This window comes from Meleagris gallopavo, chromosome 28, assembly GCF_000146605.3.
Source record: "Meleagris gallopavo isolate NT-WF06-2002-E0010 breed Aviagen turkey brand Nicholas breeding stock chromosome 28, Turkey_5.1, whole genome shotgun sequence".
Lineage (NCBI taxonomy): Eukaryota > Metazoa > Chordata > Aves > Galliformes > Phasianidae > Meleagris > Meleagris gallopavo.
The window spans coordinates 3,101,756-3,123,892 of record NC_015038.2 but is presented as its reverse complement, the minus strand read 5'-3'; the positions used below and the strand labels follow the sequence as shown (position 1 = coordinate 3,123,892).

At 44.0% G+C, this 22,137-nt stretch overlaps 1 protein-coding gene across 3 annotated transcripts; it reads right to left on the bottom strand.

Moving 5' to 3' along the window:
• Positions 1–361: 361 nt before the first annotated feature.
• On the bottom strand, positions 362–19,221 carry MDM4 (MDM4 regulator of p53). 3 transcript variants are annotated; one of them, XM_010724224.3, is made up of 11 exons: positions 19,124–19,221; positions 16,897–17,003; positions 14,241–14,315; positions 12,989–13,122; positions 12,505–12,554; positions 10,180–10,241; positions 9,329–9,425; positions 7,803–7,963; positions 7,126–7,260; positions 6,397–6,477; positions 362–5,835 (listed from the first exon to the last, which is right to left on the bottom strand). In XM_010724224.3, the coding sequence occupies exons 2-11, from the start codon at positions 16,969–16,971 to the stop codon at positions 5,281–5,283; spliced, it is 1,425 nt and encodes a 474-aa protein (XP_010722526.1). In that variant the 5' UTR covers positions 16,972–17,003; positions 19,124–19,221; the 3' UTR covers positions 362–5,280. The 3 variants fall into 3 exon arrangements, with proteins under 3 accessions (XP_010722526.1, XP_003212938.2, XP_019478802.1); XM_003212890.4 differs by lacking the exon at positions 19,124–19,221 and adding an exon at positions 18,529–18,713; XM_019623257.2 differs by lacking the exon at positions 19,124–19,221 and adding an exon at positions 17,704–17,722.
• Positions 19,222–22,137: the final 2,916 nt, after the last annotated feature.

Genomic DNA, 22,137 nt, shown 5'->3' with positions numbered 1-22,137 from the left:
AGGAGCTGAGTGCTGCAAAGAAGCTGCCAGCATCCTGCTCCACCAGCAGCAGCAGGCGGGTGCCCTCTAGTGAGCTGCATGGCCTGGGAGCTGCACGGAGGGGTGGCAGTGGGTCTGGGAGCTGCTCCAGCTCCTAAACCACACGCCGAGTACTTCCACAGGTAGGCTAAGCCAAGCCCAGGCTACCATCCCTGCAAACAAATCCTTGCAGTGCAACCTCCCCTCCACCTGCAGCCTTAGGAGGTTTCTGCCTCCCCATGAAGGCAAACATACAAAGAGCACAGGTTACTCGACTGGTAACAGGCCTTTACTTAAAGCTTTCCCCAAAAAGGCAGCGTGAAATGAAAAAAATTAACTGACATTGGCATTAGAATGATGTGCTTTATTTAATTAAACTCATTAGGCGCAGGACACAAAAACAGGCCATCCATTCTGTGCTACGTGCCTTTTATAAATAGTGCAAACACAGAGGTCATTCAGTGAGAGCTCCTGCTTGTGTGGGTGGGTACTCAGATACGGAGTTTTTCTTAAGAAAAATAGATTCAGGAACCACAGGCTGCAGACGTGTGCTAGGGAGAGCAGGCAGGAGAACACACTTTGCACAACAAGAAGTCTTTATCATCTTTGCCAGAGGTAAAACACACTCCTGCCTTCTTCGTGCATCCTCCTGGACCAATCCTCAAAAGGTGGTTATGTCTTATATGAAACAGAGATGATGAAGCTGTTGCAGAGCTCAGCAGCCACGTGCTGCTGAAGCACCTGCTTGGAGCAACAGGATGTGGTGTTCACACACAGACGTGGGCAGTAAATGAACACAACCAGGGTAAAAGCACAGAAAAACAGGGCTGCAATCACAATAGCTGTCTGTATTCATAGGAACAAGTGCAGAGAGCAAGGTGCAGAGGTGTTAAAGCAGCTTGTGGCTGATGAGCAGCTGGCTACAGAGTGGTCTCACTTTCAAAGGAAAAAGGAAAATGCCAGCCATTTTGGATAGGTAACAACAACAAGATTTCTAGAGCAGGAAAGCTGCTGCCTGGAGGTGATCTGTTGTCCTGGAGCTGTTCCAAGCACGCGCTGCTCATCACCCCCACACCACCTGCAGATGTCCTTCTTGATCCTGAACAGCCTTGCAGCACCTCCTTTTCGAGGATCCTGATTCTCCTTGCAGGTGTTCAGATGGCACAAGATTCAGGGAATTTCTTCCACCTCACACAACACGCCAGGACAAAGGCTCTTCTTCCATCACTTTACCATGCTGCCTCCCAGAACAGCCAGCCTCCACCAAAGGCCTCTAATGGGAGCCTCTAATTTCTCTTCCAGAAGAGGAAGACAAAGCTCAGAACAGACAAAAGCAAGCTACCCCCGTGGGTTTTCAAGCACTCTGTTCTCACATCATTTCCATTTGTCCAACAGCCACTTTTTTTCTGCCAAGACAGCTTCTCAGTATCACCTACAATCAACGCTAGATGCAGAAGAATTGGAGAGGACACTGGCAAACTGTACCATGGTTTCCCCATCAGGCACCTTAAAAAGTGCATCTTAATAAATACAATGCAATGCAGAGGCAGAAAGTTCATTACTGTCTTCAAGGAAAGGCCCAGCACTCAGAAGAAACAAGCACTCTGGGGGCTGCTCCAAATGTTCCCCCTCAGTCACAGCTTTGGCAATGATAAATTCAGCTAAATAATTTAGCTCAGCAGAGGAGGGACAGACAACTGAGCAAACAGCTGGTAAGGGAGCTGCAGCAGTAAGCAAAAGTCACTGGGAGTAACTGCAAAGAGGCACTTAAACTGGGAAGACCTGCAGGAATGCAGCGTGTATACCTCCAGCTGTCAAGACAGAGGGAAGGTGAATACATGGATCCATACTGCAGAGCACTGTACAGATTCATGGATCCCACACTCTGTTTAAATATCCACTGAAGAAGTGCGCCGGTGCCAGAACTTCTGGCTGAAAAGCAGAGGGATCTCATGAATGAAGCCCAGCATGGGAGCAAACTCACACTGAGATGTCAGCAGGTTCCTGGGGACCAGCAGCCAATGAAGAACACAGCAACCTTTCTGATCTGACAGCTGGAAGGCAGCTGTGCTCAGCCCTTCCTAAAACAGACAGGCAGCAACACTGCTAAGCTTACCCACAGACCACCTCTGCCCTATTGCACTGCTTAGGAAAAACACGCTGAGAGAGGGAGCTGTTAAACACAATGAGATGCCAGGGATGATTTCAGAGAACATGCACTGACAACCCCCACCTCCAACAAAAAGCACAGGTGGAAAAGGAAACTAATAGCACCCATGGCACTGCAAAGGAAATATTACAACCCAGTGCTCTGAGCTACTTCTTCAACCTGCTCCTCCAGCCTGCACTCCCTACATCACCACCTGAAGAGCAGCTCTTTCTGAGTTCCACCTCATTTAGCCTCACACTTCAGTTAAAGCAATAAAACATTCTTCTTCCTTCTTTCTCCCTCACTACAACCCTCCCACCCACCCTATGCCTTAGCCACAAGCCAGGCACCCCAGCTCCACTTGCACTGCAATAGCTTATTCTTTAGAGAAAGGAAGACCGACTGTAACGTTGTTCGACATCATGAGCACTACTTCAGTTAAAAAGAATGAAGAACTTGGCAAAAGCATGTTGTAAACAACGTGGTTACACTCAAGGAAAAGTCACAGATCAGAAGATCATTACCCTAAAGCTTATCCCACAGATTCAATTTCTTTATCACAACCTGAAACATTTTAATTTAACAACAGAAGCTGCATACAGATCTCAGGAGGATTTTGGTAAGGATATTCAACCCATTGCAGGAACCTACACTCTCCTGACATTTGTTTGGTCAACACAAATTGCTTTTCAGTGCAGCCATACCTGAACAATTCGGTAAAGCTGCTTTGAGCAAAATATTTTGTTCTTAGAAGCAACTGGGGGAGGGGGGGGGAGGGAGAATTCACAGTATTCAGAAGTGCTGCAGAGTGCCACAATGCACACTGCCCAAGCCCAAGCTCCTTAAAAAAAGGAAAAACTATCTGAAAATGGAAGCAACTACCAGATAGGAACTCCCTTCTGTGATTCAAGGAGATAACGTTGCTGAGCTTACCATGACTAAAGTGCATCGCCTGCATTGAACAGCCCTTCAGTTAGGGGAGCAAGAAGTATATTTTTCCACATGGACTGCCTCCCATATACTCAGATAGTGCAGCAAATGTCAGACAGTTTATCCTCTTACACAACACAGCTGTAAATAACAGCCAACAATAATAGTCTAAGTAAGAACCAACATAGAAATAATCACAATACTCTGTAAAATATAAAATTGATCTGACTTTTGGCAGTGACTGCATATAGCACCTACTCCAATATCGTTGCACAGAAACAACTCCGACATAAGAGATTGCTGGGACCTTCAGCCAGGCAGGTGCTGGGGCTTTCCATTGCACACCTGACCTGCTAGGACTGGACCAGCACAAGGAGTGTGAAAAACAACTGGGAGACAGCCTAGAGAAGCTCTGAGTTCTAAACACTACCTTCTTTTCTTCTATCTGCAGAACACTTCCTAGATTGGAGAGGGAATCATGCAGAAGGTGACAAAACAGGGTACATCCTACATGCTTGGACTGAATTCAAGTGCCTGTCTACTGAAAGCTAGAGGGGAAGGCACTATTGCTACGGGATACAGGCCTTCAAAGCACTGAAGAACAAGCTGAGAGCTGCCTTCCCCCACCTCTCGGCTCACATCAGAGAACCCAGAATAGAAACATAGCAGGACTGTTTGCTAACATTACATTTTAAATAAAGACTTAGAAAACTGAAAGTTATGCTCAGCACTTTCTCCCACAGCACCATCTTCTCCCTTTGACTCTGAAGTCCTCTGCCCTGTCCAGAATACACAGAGGGGAATGCTGGAAGAGGAACAGGAGTACAGGGATCTCCGAGCAACCTAAATGCCTGCAGGCAGCTCTCTGGGAACCCCAAGCCTTTACACCCCTTGAATTCCTCCCTGCTTCTGGACTGCACCTGCCTGCCTTCCACTTATGAGAGCACAGGTCCTCTCCATGGGGTAGTACTCTGAACACAAAGCACCAGGGAAACAAGAGGAGGAAGAGCTGAGCACTCTAGCATATGATCTCAGAAAAGAGTAAGACATGTTTAAACTGCAAGTCCTAACAGAGTTTTAACAAACAGCAGAGCAAACATGGGTAGCTTTCAAGGACAGACAGAACAAATCTGCTGAAACAGATTTGAAGCATTAAATCACAGGGTAAGAAAAATATCAGCAGAGAAAACTCCAAAGAGCGAACACTAAACACAGCCCACTGGCTGCAATCAGTGCTTTGCAGGACTGTTTTTATCCCCAAAAAGGCCTGTATCCTGATTGCAAAGCCACATAACACAAAGTGATGCATCTTCTAGACTGACCTGATGAAATGAAGCAATGGTGAAAGTTGCACTGGTGCTATGAGCAAAGAGCTGCTATGATTTAATCCAGTTGGCACACCAGATTCTGACCTAACACCTGGACAGGCTTCAACAAAGCTATAGAGCTGACACAGAAGTGTACTTGAATGAAAAAAAAGAATCAATACAAACGAAAAGATCTAATAACAAAGCATACTATAACACCCTATTCTTCTGCCAACTGGTACATGACCTGAGATAGCTACAAATTAGAAGTCTGAGAGGACTTACTTCAAGTCTGGGCGCAAAGGACTTTCACTTTATCTAACACACATTAAAAAAAAAAAAGAAAAAAGGGATGATTGGAAACCTGCCTATTTACTTCTCACTGCCTTCATGAGAACTGATCCTTGGAGAAATGGCTTATGTAAATCACAACCCTCTTCACCTACCCCTCCCTCCCATCCTTCCCACCCACCACTTTCCTTAGAAGACATTGCACAGTGTCTGACTTTCTGGAGAACACTCCAACAGCCAAAGTCATAACTCTCTCCAAAACTTGCTTTCTGCAAGGATCAGTCATCAGAACAGAGACCTTCTGAAACTACTGAACTCAAGTTAAAAGACTTGGATAATTTCAAAGCTAGGGCATCAATACCAACACGCTGGTCCCTCCCCACTCCCCACAGGCATTCATTGAAGTAGATAGCAGAAATGGACACTGCTTCGTATGACATACAGGGTTGATTTCTGTGTTCTTGGTCAGTTTGGAACCTTAATTGTCTTTGGTATTCATGCTCCGAGCTCTGAAGTTAGGGTTTGCGTAGAGTGCAAGAAAATGTGTGTGCTATCCTTCAGCAGAGAATGCCTGAAGAGGCACAACTACCCCATAAAGATTCTAATCACCATCTCAATGTCTTTCCTGCACACCGGGCAAGGTGATCTCTTTTTCTTCAGCATCTTTGCACACTTGAAACAGGCCACAAGGTGAGCAGTCCTCCCATGGACAATATTCCCATCTCGCGGTCTGTGATGGCACAGGAAGCAAGGATTCAGTAACTTTTTTATACTCTCTAAAGACTGTATTTCTTCCTCCTTTTTATGCTCAGTGAAACGCAACAGAGAGTCCCTGCTTTCACATTCTCGTGCCAAATCCAAGGACTCAATAGAGCCGCAGGGATCTGCGTGTGATTTGTTTTCTACCACATACATGTCTTTAGGTGGGCCAACTGGAGCAGAAATAGTCCTTCGGCAGTCCGGGACATCGATCCCTTCATCACTGTTTTCATTTTGCATAGCATCAATGTTGGACAGAGAAAGAGAATGAGTGAGTTTGGGACAATCTGAGTACCAGTCCTTGCGTAAGGCCCAGCAGCGGTAACAGTACCGTTTGCCTGGAGAGTTAAACTTCTTGCATTTGGTGCATTGCCAGCAGTCCTGAAGAACGATTGGGGCAGACAAAAACAGCAGCAAGTTAGTGCATTCTTGCTAACAATTCTTCTCCTCAACAAAGGAGAAGAAGCAAAGAAGCTTCATCAAGAGAGGATGCTACTACCGAGGCTTGCAGATGCGCGATTCAATTATCAGCACCTCAGAAAGCCTAAGAATTTTAGTACTCTGTGCATTCTAAAAATGCAGGTCTCTCCTTAAGCATTAAATTTGTCCTTCCTTCCTCCCAGCCTGTGGAAGAATACAGCGTTCTCAAGCTGTGCAGTTTATTGAATTCAAGTGTAGAGCTCCTGGAATCAGTTAGGAATACATTTTCCAGACACCATTATCATTTGGCGTCTGTTGAACGTGCACAACTGACAGTAGCTTACTTTGTTACCCCAGAAAGCAAATGCAAGAGCTATGATTCAGCTGCCCTATGCCAGGGACATCCTAGTGCTTCTCCTACTGCAAGAAGGGGCTGTAGAAGCTGGGAGAGCAGTTTTCCTAAATACAGTTAGGGCTGCAGCATACTCCAAAGCAAGGAACACTGACCCAAGGGATGCCTACCTCAGAAGCAGCTTCTGTATCTGTGTCGTCGCTTAAACACTGAGAATCCTCAAAGTCATGCAAACATGCATCCTCAGTCACCTGGGAAAAGTAGATATGCTGTCAGAAGAGCTGCAACAATCTGTATTTATGATGTGCCTAACTCTATATCATCATTTTCGTTTTGCTGTACAATCACCATGAGAATTAATTTACAGAAGTGAATGAAAAGTCATTTTGTGTACTTTATCTATTCCAGGCTGTTGTTGATAACTTGCACTGAGCTGGTTTACAGTCAGATTTTCCTGTGGTGAATTCATATATATCTCTAATGCACACACACACAAAAAAAAAAATCACACCAACGCAAACACAAATACTTGAGTGTTCCTACTAAATTCCATGAATCATGAGCTGAATTACTTTAACACACATCTGATTAATTTCTCTTATGACTAACCTAATTAAAACCTCAGATTGGCCAGTAATTTTAAAGTAATTTTGTGCCTTGAAAATACACACTTTTAAACCAAAACCCAGACTACTGACTAGAAGGAAAGCTGACACTCTGTGTACGAAATGGTGACAGCCTTTTCTAACACAAACTCTGGGTGGTTACAGATTTAGCTCCTCACATGTTAACACAGCACTGAAAGGCTGGGGAAAAACAAAAGATTCTGCATTTCATTGAGATCTCTTAGACAAGGCCAACTGGTGGCACACATATGCGGTGTCTGTTTGAAAAGGTACCTTTTTGTCACCTTCCTTCACTTCCTCGCAGTCAGCTGTTTCCATTTTGACTGCAGTGTTGGTCTGATCCAAGGGACTTTCGTTGAGGAACCACAAATCATCAGTAGTATCTGAAACAATGGCAGTGTCTACATCCTATCGGAGAAGAAACAGAAGAGACCACTTAGAGCTCAGGGTAGCAACAGCAGGAGGACCAACACTGCAGCCATAGCCACAGGGAATACCTCTCCCTTTTTCCTTCCAGGCCCTGGGCTGCTTCTCCAGTCATGCCTAGGAGAGAAAGGGGCAGTGACTACTCTCACAAAGACACCCCTGGTGGCAAGCAGCACGATGCTCGTTCCCCTTGCAAGCTGGCCATACAGCAGCTGTCCACCATGGTACCACCATCTGCACTGAGCAACAACTTTCAACACAGGGAAGGGGCACCTACTGCAATACCATCACAGCTCTGGAGTGCAGAAGGGCCTCCAGCAGATAACAGAGTGCCTAGTTTATTTAAGAACACTATAAAGGTAACCAACCACCTGATGTGAAAGGCTGGGACTGGAACACAGAAGGGAGAGGCTGAAAATCCTGAAGCGGGAAGGGAAGAAAAAGGACAATAATATATTATTTACTTGGAAAACAAAAGAGGAGAGGAAAAGAATACAGTGCACCTCTTTAAAATGTCTACACACCTGGTTAGTCTGAATATCTGTTGATCCATTACTTCTGGACTTGTAATTGCTTCTGAGGTTGCCTAAAAACCACCATGGAAGACCAGCTACATCCCATTCCTCAAACACTAGGTCCAGTTTAGGCTTCTTGCTTTTAGAGAGGTTTTCTATTAAGTCTTTGTCTGTAAGAGCCAAGTAGAATCTAAGTCATGCCACACCTACATCATTAAAGAGACTAGCAGAGACAAATTTGGCCCCATCTGATTTGAGAAACCTTTCTTCCACTTACAGCCAGAGTTACTGCTAAGAGCTTTGAAGTTTGGGTGAGTGTACTGAGATGTTAGATCTGCCACACAACTGCACTGGTGTATCTACCCAAGTGAATCTGGCATAACAGTCAGCACACAGCCAAGAAGTCAAAGAAGCATTCCAGAGCTCCCAGCGTGTCTATAACTGCATTACCATCTTTTTAAGAAGGAATACACAAACATGAATCCTCCCTTCAGAACTCTATCCAAGACAACACTGGGTAGATTTCTTGGAATGCTTAAGATGTAGAAAGAATCGGTTTGAATTTTGTTCAAATTTCAAATGATGGGAGCTCCTGAATTCCCAAACCAGGGTCAAATCAGGAAATGGAAAGGTAAAAAAATCTATCCTCTCTAACTCCCTGCTTCAGCCTCCTTCTTAGCACACGCAGTTTAGCCTCCAATCCTCAACTCAGAGGTTTAAGTTTCAAGATAACCTTGAAACAAACCCTCCTCACTGCTGAGAGCTTCAAAGGCACCAACAAGGACTGTTTCTACCTCCTCTGCACATGCAGCCAAGAAAATATTTACTGCTCTCATTTTATCCAGAAATACCCACACATTGCAAAGATGATCTGTTTTTACAAATTAAGTTCCTTGATGTGAGAACAATCTGTGAGCAGAAGGTGGAAAAAAAACAGGAAAACTGTTTCCAGAACATCAGAAATCCATGACTGAACCAGCGAGAAAACTCCAGACATTAAAACAAAGGAAATGTCTCAATATGAAGGAGCTGTATGACACTTAAGGTGGATAGAAAAAAAAATATATCCATTGTTACTCATATTCCTGATTGGTTTGCAGGTAATGACTGCAGACAGCTCAGGCTGCATTCTGTGTAATCAGAGGAGAGGGTCCCTTGGGAAGATAAATAGATACAAGTCTAATTTCAGCATTTACAATACCCTTCAGCAAGGTCTGCAAGATTTTTGATGGCACTGGTTAGTGACAGTTGTGCTTTTGGGGCTTAACCTGCCAATTTACTCAGTGTTTATTTTTGAGACAAAGTATCTAAGCTAGAAAACATGCCTATCATAAAGTATGCTTGGCAGACATTTGCACTTCTCTCAATCTTTGCCATAAAATGATGAGTTTTAAAGACTATATTCCACAACAGGTTTTTATTAGTCTCCCAACACCCTCCTCCAGCTGTTTCCTGATACAAAGCTCAACATGTCATGCTGGAGAAGGAGCAGAAGTGCTTGTGCAGCCTGTTACCATGGAAAAGCTGGCACTCACCTTCATAATTCTCACATTTGTGCTCTGAGGTAGACACAGCAGATGCATTGCTTTCATCCTCCACGATGACAGTGTCAGAACCTTCCTTTGGGCTAAACTGCATGAAGGAAAAAGCAGATGTTAGCCCACCAGAGCTTATAGAGACAAGGGGATGTAGCACTTCCATTCTGAGTCACCAGCTGCAGTACAACGCCAAAAAGATAAGATAAACAGAAGTTTCTGAACAAAAGCTACACACTGTTAACCCTCTAGGAACACTAATGCATCTGTCATCAGCACAAACAATACACTTGCAACCCAGGAAAAATCTTAAGACTGGCAAAAAGTCCAAAAGTTGCCATCTTAAATGCAGTAAAACCGTTTGTGGTTCTCTGGCCCCCAGTGTGAACAGAAAACTCCCAGATGAGTTTAACCTTAATCCCAAAATACACCTGAGATAAGTTAGAATATGCAAAGATTTTTCCTAGGTTTCAGATTCCATCTGAAAGCTTCTGAAAACAATCCTACTAAACACAAAACTCGTTCACGCTTTTTAGAATGTTTAATGATTTGGCAATTCCTACTCAGAGAGGAAACGTGGGAAGAGGGGAAAGACATGAAAAGACAGAGCAGGCTGGAGGAACTGAGGACTAGAAGTGCTACACCCCAGAGAAACGCGCTCAGAGACTGGCACTCTGTTATGATGAGAACAGAGAAGGGTCACTCTGTCCCTGCTGTGTGGACTCCAAGAACTTTTCAGGAAGGTGAGAACCTGGCAGCCAAGCAGCACAAAGTTCTGGCAGTCCACCATGCACAGGTACAGAGAAGGGGCACTCTGTACAACAAAAGAAACCACCACGCAGTGGGTTTACCTTCAGCTGGTCTTGGCTTGGCTTATCGACGCTCTGTTCCTTTGCGAGATTCTGTGCAGCATCTAGATAGCAGGTAAAACAAAAGAAAAAACCTTCCCTGGTAATAACCATTCTCGCAACACAGAGGGTCTTCAGCAAGCAACCAACGACCCAGGCTTGGCAGACCTCTAAGCAATCCTTTAGGAAAGCAGAGCCCTTTCTTCCTTAGACAGCTGGCCATTTCCTAGAAGCATCACTCTAGTGGCACTCCCCAGGCTTTGCTAGGCACATATGGAGGAAACTTAAAAGGCCAGACTAACTAAAGAGCAGTAACAGTCTACAGAGTCTTTCTACTTAACAGAAGAGCTGTATTTAGGAAATCTACTCTCTGAAAAGGTGAGAGGATGGCTCCTGCTTTCTCTCATCTCACTTTAGCAGAGAAATTCCCTGCAGAATGCCAGGGAGGTATGAACAACCTGATTTGCATTGTGAGTCATGGCACTGAAAACTGCATCTTGTAGGCAGAAAAGTGGACCATGAAGCGATAACACACAGGACCACAAAATGATATGGCTCTATGCATTAATTAGTTGAGGTTTTTTGTTCACTTTCATCACCATACAACTTCCTAGTGGCCACTAAGTATTTCATACCTGCAGGAAAACAGAAGCCAATTGGCTCATCCATCATTGCTTTGCTCCACTGTGGCATTAGAAGAGAAGCACTGTCCTTCTAACACTGTATGACATTTACTAGTCCTAAACATTGTGTGAAAATGCACTCCACGTACTGGAAGGCTTCTTTATTCAAAGCTAATATGTATGAGGAACTGAACACAAAACGTCTTTAAAGTGAGGTAGGCGTTCCTAAATACCCCTCATGTGATTCATGTTAAAAGTGACAGTGAGCCAAGTAAGGCTAGCATCTGATAAAGAGCATTATGTCAGAGCTTAATCTTTATTAACAAGATGTACTGCAGTCACTCTTCTTCCTACAAGTGTACTAGGAAGAAGTGGGCAGGATAATCTGCAAAAGTGATGTTCTGATTAGTACTGGTTTGGCAAATGAATACAAGCTGCTAATATAAAACATGATGGTCTCTTTAAGCCCTACAGCACTTTTAGCTACTTCTGTTGCAACAAAGGGAAGAACAATACCAAGAGTCATCCTTCCTACATAGTTGGCCTGGTCTGCCAAGCTTGTTTCGCATCATAGTCACACAGATACACACGCACACATGGTGATTAAACCAAATGATCATCACACCAAAGGAACAGTACTTCCTTTGGCAGGTTTGGCAATAGTTGCAGCACGACTGGACAACTCATGCACACCCAGCCACACGTGCACAGCCACATGCACACACCAAGTAGAAGGGAACAGGGTAGCAGAGGAGAGTGTTTCGTTGGGATCCTTTGCTCTTCATACACTGCCTATGGGTAAAAGGCCGGGGAACTACCAGCAAAGGAAACTGCACTCACACAGTTATTCTGCAGCTAAGCATTTAGATCAGTCTGCTTCGGAAGGTTCTAAATAGAAAGGAAAGGAGACGGACCTCACAGGCACCAATACATGGCTCAAAACAGACATGAATAGTTCAGGGCCACGTCTCCTCAATTTCTACATTTGCTTGAACACGTGTGCAAAAACAGACTAAGCACTTATGAAGAACTAAGCCCATATTATCTGCTTAGAGAGCCTAGAAAGCAAGACACGAGACTTCACAACCTTCCTCATACAGTTACCTCCTGATTTGCATACTTGTGGCTTCAATAAGTTAATTTTCACATGAAGGTGATGAGCTGCACCATGGGAGCCATCATTAACTTCAGAATAAACTGATGTAAATAGATTGTATCCCTCACAAGCCAAAGAACTGTAGCCTTTAAACATCCAAGGGTTTGAGTAAAGTCCAGACCTCTTTGGCTTGCAGAACTAGGTAGGTTTCCAGCACTCTTTAGGCTCACTCTCAAGACAATCGAAGTATAAAATGAGGCAAGAGAGAGAAGTCACAGATTGTCACAAAACTGACAAAAGCAATCAATAAAAATTTGGATGAGATGCTTCAGCTATGTTGATTTGGGTATCCAAATATTTTATCTGCTGCTTTGAGGTTTGGCCATTGGTTAAAGGCAGCTGCATTACTCAACCAGCTAATTGATTTCATACCACAGCTACTGATGCTGGACACACACAAACAGAACATACTCAAGGAGACTCTTGTCAAAGCCTTCATCAGCAGTTTGTTCCAACTTCAGAAACATTTCTCTTCCCTGAATATCATTACTTACCCAAGTTACATCAACACTTTATTGAATATACTTGCCCATACTGTAAAAAACCTACCTGTCATGGCAGCAGAAGTAAGGTTCCGTTTCAACATGTCATAAACTGGGCTGTGGAAAAGAAGGAGGTGGTGAATATAATCACAACAGCAAACAGCATTATCCTGTCAAATCGGTGACAGAAATTCTCATTTATTATCCCCACAGAGATGCTGGAATCTGCAGTGCATTTTTTCCACTCCTAAATCTACAGAACCTACCTGAAGGATGCAGATTTTAGCACGAGCCTGAGACCAACAGTTTGAGAAGATGCAGAAATAAAAGGGAAGAAAAGATGTTGTCACCTCAAACAAGTTGCTGTCTGGCCCATTCAGAACCAGCTCTTCAAAACAAGAGCTAAACTCAAACTTGTCAAATGCATTAGCAAAAAGCCACAGAGCTGGGCACTTGGTACTCGTGGACTGCAAATGGGAACAGTGTCACCAAGGGTCTCTCACTCAGCAATCTCCATAATACAGCGTGTGCTAAAGGTTACTTTTTCTTACCTTGGATCTTTTACAGAGAAGCTTTCCAGCCCCAGCAATTCTCCCAGCTGATCTCCTCCACAATACACCATGTGTTGCTGCCTTTTGTCATACAGCTGCCTCACCATTATATACTGTCCTAGGTAATGCATAACCTGTGGAATTGTAACATATCATTAGCCACACCTGCAGCTGAAACCAAAGAAATGTGTTAGTTTATGGTATTTTTTTTTATGGTATTGCTGATACCCTAAGCTGTGTAAGCTGAATAGCACCTGTTTGTTCTGCATTTCTGCCACCCATCAGTGTCTCAAACAAGGAAGCTTTAACACATTGCCATAAGGCTTGCAACTAACAGGACAGAAAACTAAGACAAGTTCCCTCTGCTACTCCAATTTAAAAACAAATGCCAGCTACAGTGAGGAGTACAAGAGGAGAAAAAGTGTGGTAAGCCCAATACAGGCAAAGTTCCATCCCCCATTAGCCACCAAAGTGACCCTCCTCAATGATAGCAAATGCCACCAAAACGATGCTAACAGAACACCAATTGCTGCAGAAAAACTGACTGAGCTGAGTTAAAATGTTAATCCCTACAAGCAGCCTGCATTTAATACTGAACTGCCCCCATTTAAAGCATTCAATTTGTTTTTGCAAAACTTTGTAGAAGCTAAACAAGTTATTTAAATGCATAAGTGTTTAAAATAAGTCACAGAGCTCTGCAGGAATATCTGACACATTCATAATGAAAAACCACTGCATTTAATTCTTTCCAGACAGGCTACTCTTGTAAATCACAGCCAGTGTCATTTTTTTAATCTTGTACACATATTGCATTTTAATCTAAAAATAAACGAATTTGCAGGGTCTCTCAGGTTTAGCTGACAAGCAAGTTCAAAAAGAACTTAAAAGTATCAACTAGCATCCAATTTTTAAAGCTCTCATGCACTAAATAAGACAATTGAACAGCATCTCCTACACTCTCTCAAGCAGAAGACTATTTATTCCATCTTTTCTTTCTCTAAAGCAGTTTCTGGTTATATTTCTTCCTCCTTTCTCAGTTCTTTCAAAGGTTCCTGACAATTAACCACCAATTAAATCCCAACAGCCCCGTGGGTACAGAATCCCTGCTCTGCAGGTAGGGTTTCCAAGTACAGAACAATCAAGAGCCAGTCCCAAATCTTTCAAAAAAAAACAACAAAAACAAAAAAAACCCATCCATCAAGCACAGGCACACAGGACAGGCACACTTTCAGTGCTTAGAAACTGAGCCCACCTCCTTTAGGGTGAAGGTTTCACCTTGGGCACCTGCAGCCTGCAGAATCTTCAGAAGAGGGAGTTTGGGTCGCACCTGAAACACAAAGCACAGATTTTTGTTTGAATGATGAGAAGCAACGAGGGAAAGAATGTGAGCCCAGCACCATGCCTGCAGATCTCAGCAAACAAACCCAAGTTGCTCAAGCTGCCTAAGGCTGCCACACTGTGCAGAGACAACTGTGCTATGAAATGGAGGTCATGGGAAAACACTGCTTGCCTTAGGCTAATCTGCTGAGAGCTGATACTCTTCAACAAGTAATCTGCATGGTCAAATGCTTGAAGAGAAGCTAGAAGGTCTGAAAATCAGCACCATCACTGTGACTCAGGTGCAAGACAAAAAAAAAAATAAAGGAACTTGGGCAGACAGATCTAAAGGCTTTAATCACTCACATTGCTGTTAACTTTGATGTCATCCATCATGTGAGGAAATACAGGAAACTCAGGCTCTTGGTATGGAGGCCTGGGCAGTGACTAACCAAACGTACTGAGTCATGTACTCAGGAGCAACCATGGGGCACCCAGTGGGACTTCAAGTTCAGCAAGGCTGATTTCCCTCAAGCAGTGCAGAGAACAGATTGAGCATGCTCTCTACAGACCTCAGGAGGGATGTATTTATTAGGATCCATGAAGAGGCACCTAATAACAAGACTATGTCTAAGACAACGTGTGGTTAATTAACACCAAGGATCAGAATCTGTACATTTCAGTCAATAAACAAAATCTTTACTAAGTAATATCTAAAGCACCCTGGGAACAATGCAACTGCACCACAACCCTTTAGGTTTCACCCACACTCCCAAGCAGCTTTGAGTAGTACATGAGACAGATGCTATATAAAACTACGGCGAGTTTTAAATAGCTGCTTCCCCTTCCACTCTGTGTGCTCCACAAGAATTTTAATAATTCGTAGGAGAGCCTCACGCTCCTAAAAGATGTCAGAAAGCCCACGCTGCTCTGCCAGGAAGCTGAATGCCACATAATTGGGCACAGTATTATATGCTAATGTACACGTTTCCCACTCTGAATCGCTTCCGCTGCCCTCCTTCTTTGCCCCTCAGGTGCTAAAACAACAAGATATTTCAATCTGTCACTGGAAAAAACAGCCAGTTCTTAGCACACAATGTTTACTGCTGGCTCCCTTATACTTTGACAAGGCTCTCAAGGCATGCAATTTGTGCAGGTGAAGACCTTCACCTATCACTCAGATGGGTTCACCTGGGCCTCATACACACCTCTGCTTTCAGCCTATATAAATGCAACTGCAATACTTATTTCCTTCCCTTGCAACCCTGTATTTCCTCAACAGGCAGATTTAGCTGCAGCACTGTTTTCACAAGTTTTAGCTGCTTGTCACAAGTCCAATTTGTCACTCAGCTATTGGGCAGCATATTGGCAAGGCTTTTGTTCCACTGTTTAAGTACCATAAAAAATTATTTCCTACTGCAAGCATATTTGGTCTCCCTGTTTTCCCATTATTGTGACTGTTAGATATATTTTCAAGCTCAGATACAGGCTTGTGGCTGGACATGAGTTGTTTTTTCTCAAAAACAGCATGTTTACTTGGAAAAAGCTGAGCACAACACAAGTAATTGCTTATATCAGCATACGGTTTTCAATAAGATAAATTATGTATTTGCACTCATTCATTTCTCTAATGACCACTCTCAAATAGATTTTGAAATAACTGCTCATGCATCTCCTTCTGATTAAAGAAGCAACCTAGTTAGCTTGATCCATGCAAAATGAGCCCTCAGCTATTAAAGTACAGCCAAAACAGAACTGTTAGTTTGGAAACTGTTGGCCATCAATATTTTCATAACAATATCAGAGCCTATTTGTGTTTTTTTTTTGTTTTTTTTTTTTCTTCCAAGCAAAGTGATTTGAATAAATAAGCATAAACTGCACAGGACTTGGCTGTATTTCAATGCTTCTGAAATTGCCTCAAAAGGGAGGATCTTCTAACACACCATCAGTTTACTTTCACTCTTGCCCATTCCCTTCATATTTTGGAGATGCCCTGCACAAGTGAAGTGGATCTGGAAGAGAAATAGTTGATTTTAGATCAGATTTCTCTAGCCACTCTTTGCAGCGTGTTTCCTCTTCGACTGGCTGTCAGCATGCTGTGTCACAGCCAAACCACACGCCTGCCACGTTGCCCTTGGCTTGCAGCTGCTTCTCCCAGGGACACTCAAAGAGGCAATAACACGAGTGCTGCGTGTTCAGTCCTGACCTCAAAACGAGCCGTGGGGATGCATTACTGATTGAACAAAGTTTAACATACAAAGCTATGATGCTTCAGTGCAACTGTCACAAGTAGTCGAGCATCAGGAGCAATGCTGCAGATGGAATTCTTCAAGTATAGCTCCAATACAAAAACATGCATTAAGCATTTTCTTCTATGGCCCAATTTATCTGCTTTCTCCCCTTCTGTTCCCTTTAAAATACTCATAAATCTCTGATCTGCTGAAAGCTAACAGAAATCTTCAGGATAAAAGCCCTATTCCATCATGCTAAATTCTTCTTACCTAAATGTCATTAGAGAGTTTTGATTTAATGGAAGAAATGGAAGCTTTAGTGAGGAGAAAGCAATGAAGATAAGTGGGGGAGATAATTACCTGGTTAGCTTGTCCAAGAGTGATTCTGCAGGCGTTCTCAGCTGTTGGATGCTGGGCAGAGCTTGAAGATGTCATTGTGGCAGTGATAAGCTGTTTATGGTACAAACCTGTAAATGAGAAATTTCACGTACCAGTTAAGCCAAGAAACCTGGTCTTGAGTTTAACCACTTCCACTTCTTAGAAGTTTCAAGAAGTCAGCGTTTAAAAATAGCCCTGCACGTATATCTAAAATGATGCTCATGATGCTGTGCCCCCACAGCTGCTCTTTTAAAACAGATCTGCCTCAGTGCCCAACAAACAGCTGGGTGGGAGCTGGGACAGCTCTGCAGGCACTGCAGCTGCTGTGGCACTGAGGATGCAGCATGGCTGGGTGAGGAATGTGGATCTGCCAGCTGGGGGCAAACTGCAGCTCTGCACCAAGCCATCAGCAAATTCTTATCATCGTGCTGAGGCCCTGGAGTCACAGGGGGAGAAAGCAGAAGCTGAGTCACAATAACCCCAAGGGTTTTTCTCTTTTACAGGAGAGTAACCCCCCAAGCAGCCAGCAATGATTAGCACGTTCCCCACCTGCTTTTTCAAGAGAAGAAAATCTGTTAAAGCTGCTGCAGCCTTCACCCCAAATGACCAGATGTAGGCTATAAATGAACGAGCATAACAGCATTACTGGCTGAGCAGGTGAAGTGATCCCTTCTTGGAAAGGAACAAAAGGGGAAGTCCTGCAGCTATTTGAATGTGTCAGGCCCTATCAGTTTCAGTATCCACTCAGAGAGCCCAGCTTCATAAGCACAATGATTGGTAATGACTCACACTCTCAGCACAGCTCGGTACGATCTGCCCCATGCAAAGCAGGTTCAAAACCTTCTCTATATTTAAAGAGAAAGGACAGTGTAAATTAACCACCTACTGAATAAAAGGAAATTGAACCTGCTAGAGAAAGAGCTTAAGTCCTGACCTCTTATTCTCACACAGCATCACCTCAGCTCGAGAGCATGCACCAACCCAGCACTAATGCTGTTCTTACAATGAATTCTCCATTGCAACGTTGATCTGGCTGCTTTCTTCTTAAGGCATTAATAAAACAAATCCTATAACTGACTCTTGCTGACATTCTGGCAGAGCGTGAGATGAACTAAATAGCAAAGCCTGGCTCCTGAACTTGCCTACACAGATTGAAATGTTGCTTTTAGGATGGTGGATGACAAAACAGACCAAACATCTATCTAGCAAGCAGAGCTAACGCTTCAACAAGCAGAAGGTTTTAAAGCATTCTCAAGTCAACATCCAGAGTTACACACTCAGCCCCTATCCCTCCCATAGCCCATCTACTAAGAGATGCTGTGACCTTGCAAAAGGCTGCTGATATTCCTCAACATTGCATTTCTCAGAAACAAAATCATCCCTAAAGCACCTCTAAATAAAGCGTGATTACTGCATCTCAAATTCAAGCTGGGTACATAACGCTGGGAGTCGCCTCATCTAGGTATAACTTAAGTGATTTAACAGCCACTGCCAGCCTTGCATTTCTCCCCATGTCTGTACTCCATAATGTCATGCATGCTGCAACACAAGCCACCCACAGAACCCATTATGCTGCACGATCTGTGCTGTACTTTGAACTGCAGCTCAACTTACCAGCCTTGAACTTCCCTGCTCCAAGTCCTCCCTGTGCCTCTGCTCCTGGTAAGAGCTGTGAGCACTCTGCAAGAGCCTGGCTGAGCTCCCTGCCAGCTGCAGCTAAATGCATCAGCTTTGGGTGGCAGCTGCAGGAGGTGTGAAAAGCAGGCAAAAGAGGAGAGAGCAGCGGGTTTCCCCTCCACCCTGCATTCCTGGAAAGAGATTCTGCTCCTCCAGGTTACACCTCAGTTACTGTCTTCAATTTTTAACTGCTTCAAGTACTGCCTTTATAAGGAAGGCAGACACGTCATCACCTTGCCTCCAGACTTCACAGGCAAACTGTACTTTTTAGTAAGCTTGATTCTTAGCACTGACTTGCAGAAGCAGCTTTCTTTTAATTAGGCTAAACGAGCATGCAAGCTCTAAGACATGCCCAGGCTGCAGATACCCACAAGAATGATGGAAGCAGCCACCAGTTGTTCTGCCCAGCACTGTCAGGACAGAAAACCTCACTGCCTCCCCTGCTGGGGCCGGCCAGAAAGAAACAGTGCCAATTCCTCCATAACCTCCCCTCCAGCTGAATCCTTCCATTTATTATGTGCCACATATTTACCCTGCGATGCTGAAGGCGTCCAGACAAGTTTGTAGACAACAAAGTAGCAGTGAACTTAATGTTGTTCTCCTCTACAGCTTCAGAGCCACATGCGTAACAGACGCTGGTCCCAAGAGACTAAAGCCTTGGAACAAATCGTGAATCACAAAGTAGACATGAAGTAATGGTTTTTTTTTCCCCATCTGAATGCTTTATATGGTCATGCACACTACAGGAACAAGCAGCCTGCCCATTTTGTGAGTAAAAGTTCCTGAAAGAGATTGGGACCCCATGAGATCACAGCTTATTTGATGCTCACACAAAGCAAAGCTTGAAACAAAGAGCATAATTAAGAGACCCACATGTGGGTGCAGGCTTTGGGTGCGTGGATGTTTCCTGGCACTGTCTGTAAAGTTGAAGTTCTAATTCTATTTCAGTTTAAGTCTTTCAAGAAATAATGCAGTTTCTGTCTACTGTGCAAAGTAAAAAGAGCAGCAAGGAGTAAAAAGTAGACATGATGCTGTCTGGTGAATCTCAGTAGTAGCTCATTTCAACAGTGGGCTAAAAGCCTGACTTTGAATTCTTGTTTCCAGTTACCATCCTTCTTCTTGCTTTCAAATAAAACACAATTTCTACAAAAAAAGAATAAATTCACCACGTGTACACTATCACACATACAGAAACTCCAGAGAGAAGAGCCCAGGCAAGCACTAATCTGACAACTGAGTCACAGTCTATTAGGTTTGGTCCTATCAGCGTGAGGTCCCTGTGAGTTTTCATGCCTGCAAGTTTGCCTGCCCACCTATCAGCCAGCTGGCTAAAGAGCTTTACTGCTCCTTGTAAACCACACCCTGCCTGCATCTTTAGCCCATCAGTGCTTTACTGCTGCCTTTCTTTGCCCCACATATTTCACCTGATTGCATCACTGCGTTCCCATCGAGTCCACCCATCTCCTCTGCGAGAGCTGCAAGATATCAACCAAGGACACATCCAAAGGTACCTTTGTAGTGCCTTTTTGCAGGTATTTGTCCTCCTGAGTGCAGTGCTGACTGCTGCTGGGGGGCTTTGGCTCATTGCTTTGATACTGACTTGCATTCAATTAGGAAAAGCATCCTGAGAAACCCTCAATTTCACAATGGAGAAGTCCCTTAATGCATTACTTATGGTAACTAAAGGCAGGGCTGCTATTTTTAACATTCACTTGAAACACCAGTTTCAAAACATCCTTTTTGGAAACTGCTCTGGACTACAGTCCAAATCTAACAACAACAACAACAACAACGACTGAATTTCCCCTAATAAGAGTTTTATTGCTGAGATGTTGCACCTGCATCGTGTGCTCTCACCTTAAGATCTGCCAGCAGTGCACCAAAATCCCCCAACCTTTGATGAACGTTAGCAGTTATCAAGTACAAATGTTATGCAATGCTATTTCATTACAAAACCAGTTAAAGAGAAGGAAAAACAAAACTGACTGTTTCAATTAAAAATGAATGCTGGTAAATGGCTCTGCAAATCTCCCTAAATCAGCTGCTGCTGACAGATTTGTCACTAGTGATGTCTGCAACCCTGCAGCAGCTCTACCCCATTGCACACACAGTTTCCATTTACCTCTATTTTAACGTATTACATTGTATTCGTTCTTCTTCCTAGGCTACTTTTCTCAAATATTGCTTTAAGGGGGTGTCAAATCAATATCGCTATTTTAACACAAAGATGAAGCAAGCCAGATAATTAAAAAAAGCTTCTCCTGCTCCAGATAATGGCTATATAATACCCTGACATGACTATGCTAAGTGTTCCTGTCACAGCACAGATACAGTGTTAAGCACTTCAGAATATAAGCGAAACTGAAGCTAATCACCTAAACCTATTTTTCTTGCAGCAATGAAAAGCCCTTAATTTAATCCTATCTTCTAGCTGCATGTTTGCCTGAGGAGCTTGCACAGAGCTGAACATCCAGGGGCTTTGTAATGCTCCTATAAAAGAGTTACTAAACACATAAGCACTCACTCGAGGTCCTCCTGCAAGTCCGTTTGCCACACACAGCCCTCAACACAGCCCTGAAGACATGAGCACTCAGTACATAAACTGCAACCTCTTTCCATCAGCGTTTACCATACGGTCTCCCAGTGCTAAGTGCGACGCAGGGCAGAGCTGGGTGACCTTCCAGACCCACCTGGCAGCAGCAGCAGCCCCAGCACCCTGCTTGGAGCAGTGCTGTGACACAGAGCTGCTGGGGAGCGTGGCATAAACAAATACCAAAGCAGATATAAGTGTAACCTGTAACAACATTGTTTCATTGGCCATTTCAATCTTGTCACCCTTTCTCCAAAAGAGTTTATCATTTCCATCTATTAAACTCTGCTGCCATCAAACCCGAGACTCAGTTTTTCACCTTTGCTTTTAACCCAGTGACCTGCAACCCTTCTGGCTGCAAGCCAGGGCTGACCACTCTAAAAAAATAGGGCTCATCTAAAGTCCATTTTGTGTAACAATTGCAAAACATTGCTCATCTGCTCTTTGAGTTATTCGTGCTTTCTGAAAACACTTCTTTCTTGTTAATACAGCTCCTAGAACCACTGCTTCAACAGTTACACAGCCGAAGGCTTTGGCCCTGGAAAAGCATGGCAGAGTTTGAGGTTAATGATGTGAAGGCTTCATGATATGAAGGGCGGTACAAGCAGCCCCAGCCTCTTCCCCTTGTAGCCAGGCTGCAACAAACTCCCCTGAGATGCCAACCGTTCTGCTAAAGTCCAAAGTCACAGATAACCATGAGCTGCGAGAGAGCTTAGAGAGGAAAAAGAGAGCAATAACACAGAGGTGCACCACAGAGCAGCACTTCTCACATCTCCCTTCACTGCTGCAGCAGAAGGCTTGAGCTCGCTGTGAGCTCACGTCACGTCAGCCAGCAGGAGGACCCTTCAAGCCTTCAGCACAACACGCGATCAGAACGACGCTGAAGTTTGGAAACTTCATTTTCTCTCCAGGCACCACGTGGGGATCGCAGCTCTGCCCCCAGCGGCCGCGGCCCG

Excerpts from the sequence above, each read along its gene's own strand:
- MDM4 (XM_003212890.4), bottom strand. The coding sequence starts at position 18,640 with ATGCATTTAGCTGCAGCTGGCAGGGAGCTCAGCCAGGCTCTTGCAGAG. Across the intron at positions 14,316-16,896 it reads CTCTTGGACAAGCTAACCAG|GTGCGACCCAAACTCCCTCT; the intron begins GTAATTATCTCC and ends TTTGTGTTTCAG. Across the intron at positions 9,426-10,179 it reads CAAGCCAAGACCAGCTGAAG|TTTAGCCCAAAGGAAGGTTC; the intron begins GTAAACCCACTG and ends TCCTTCATGCAG.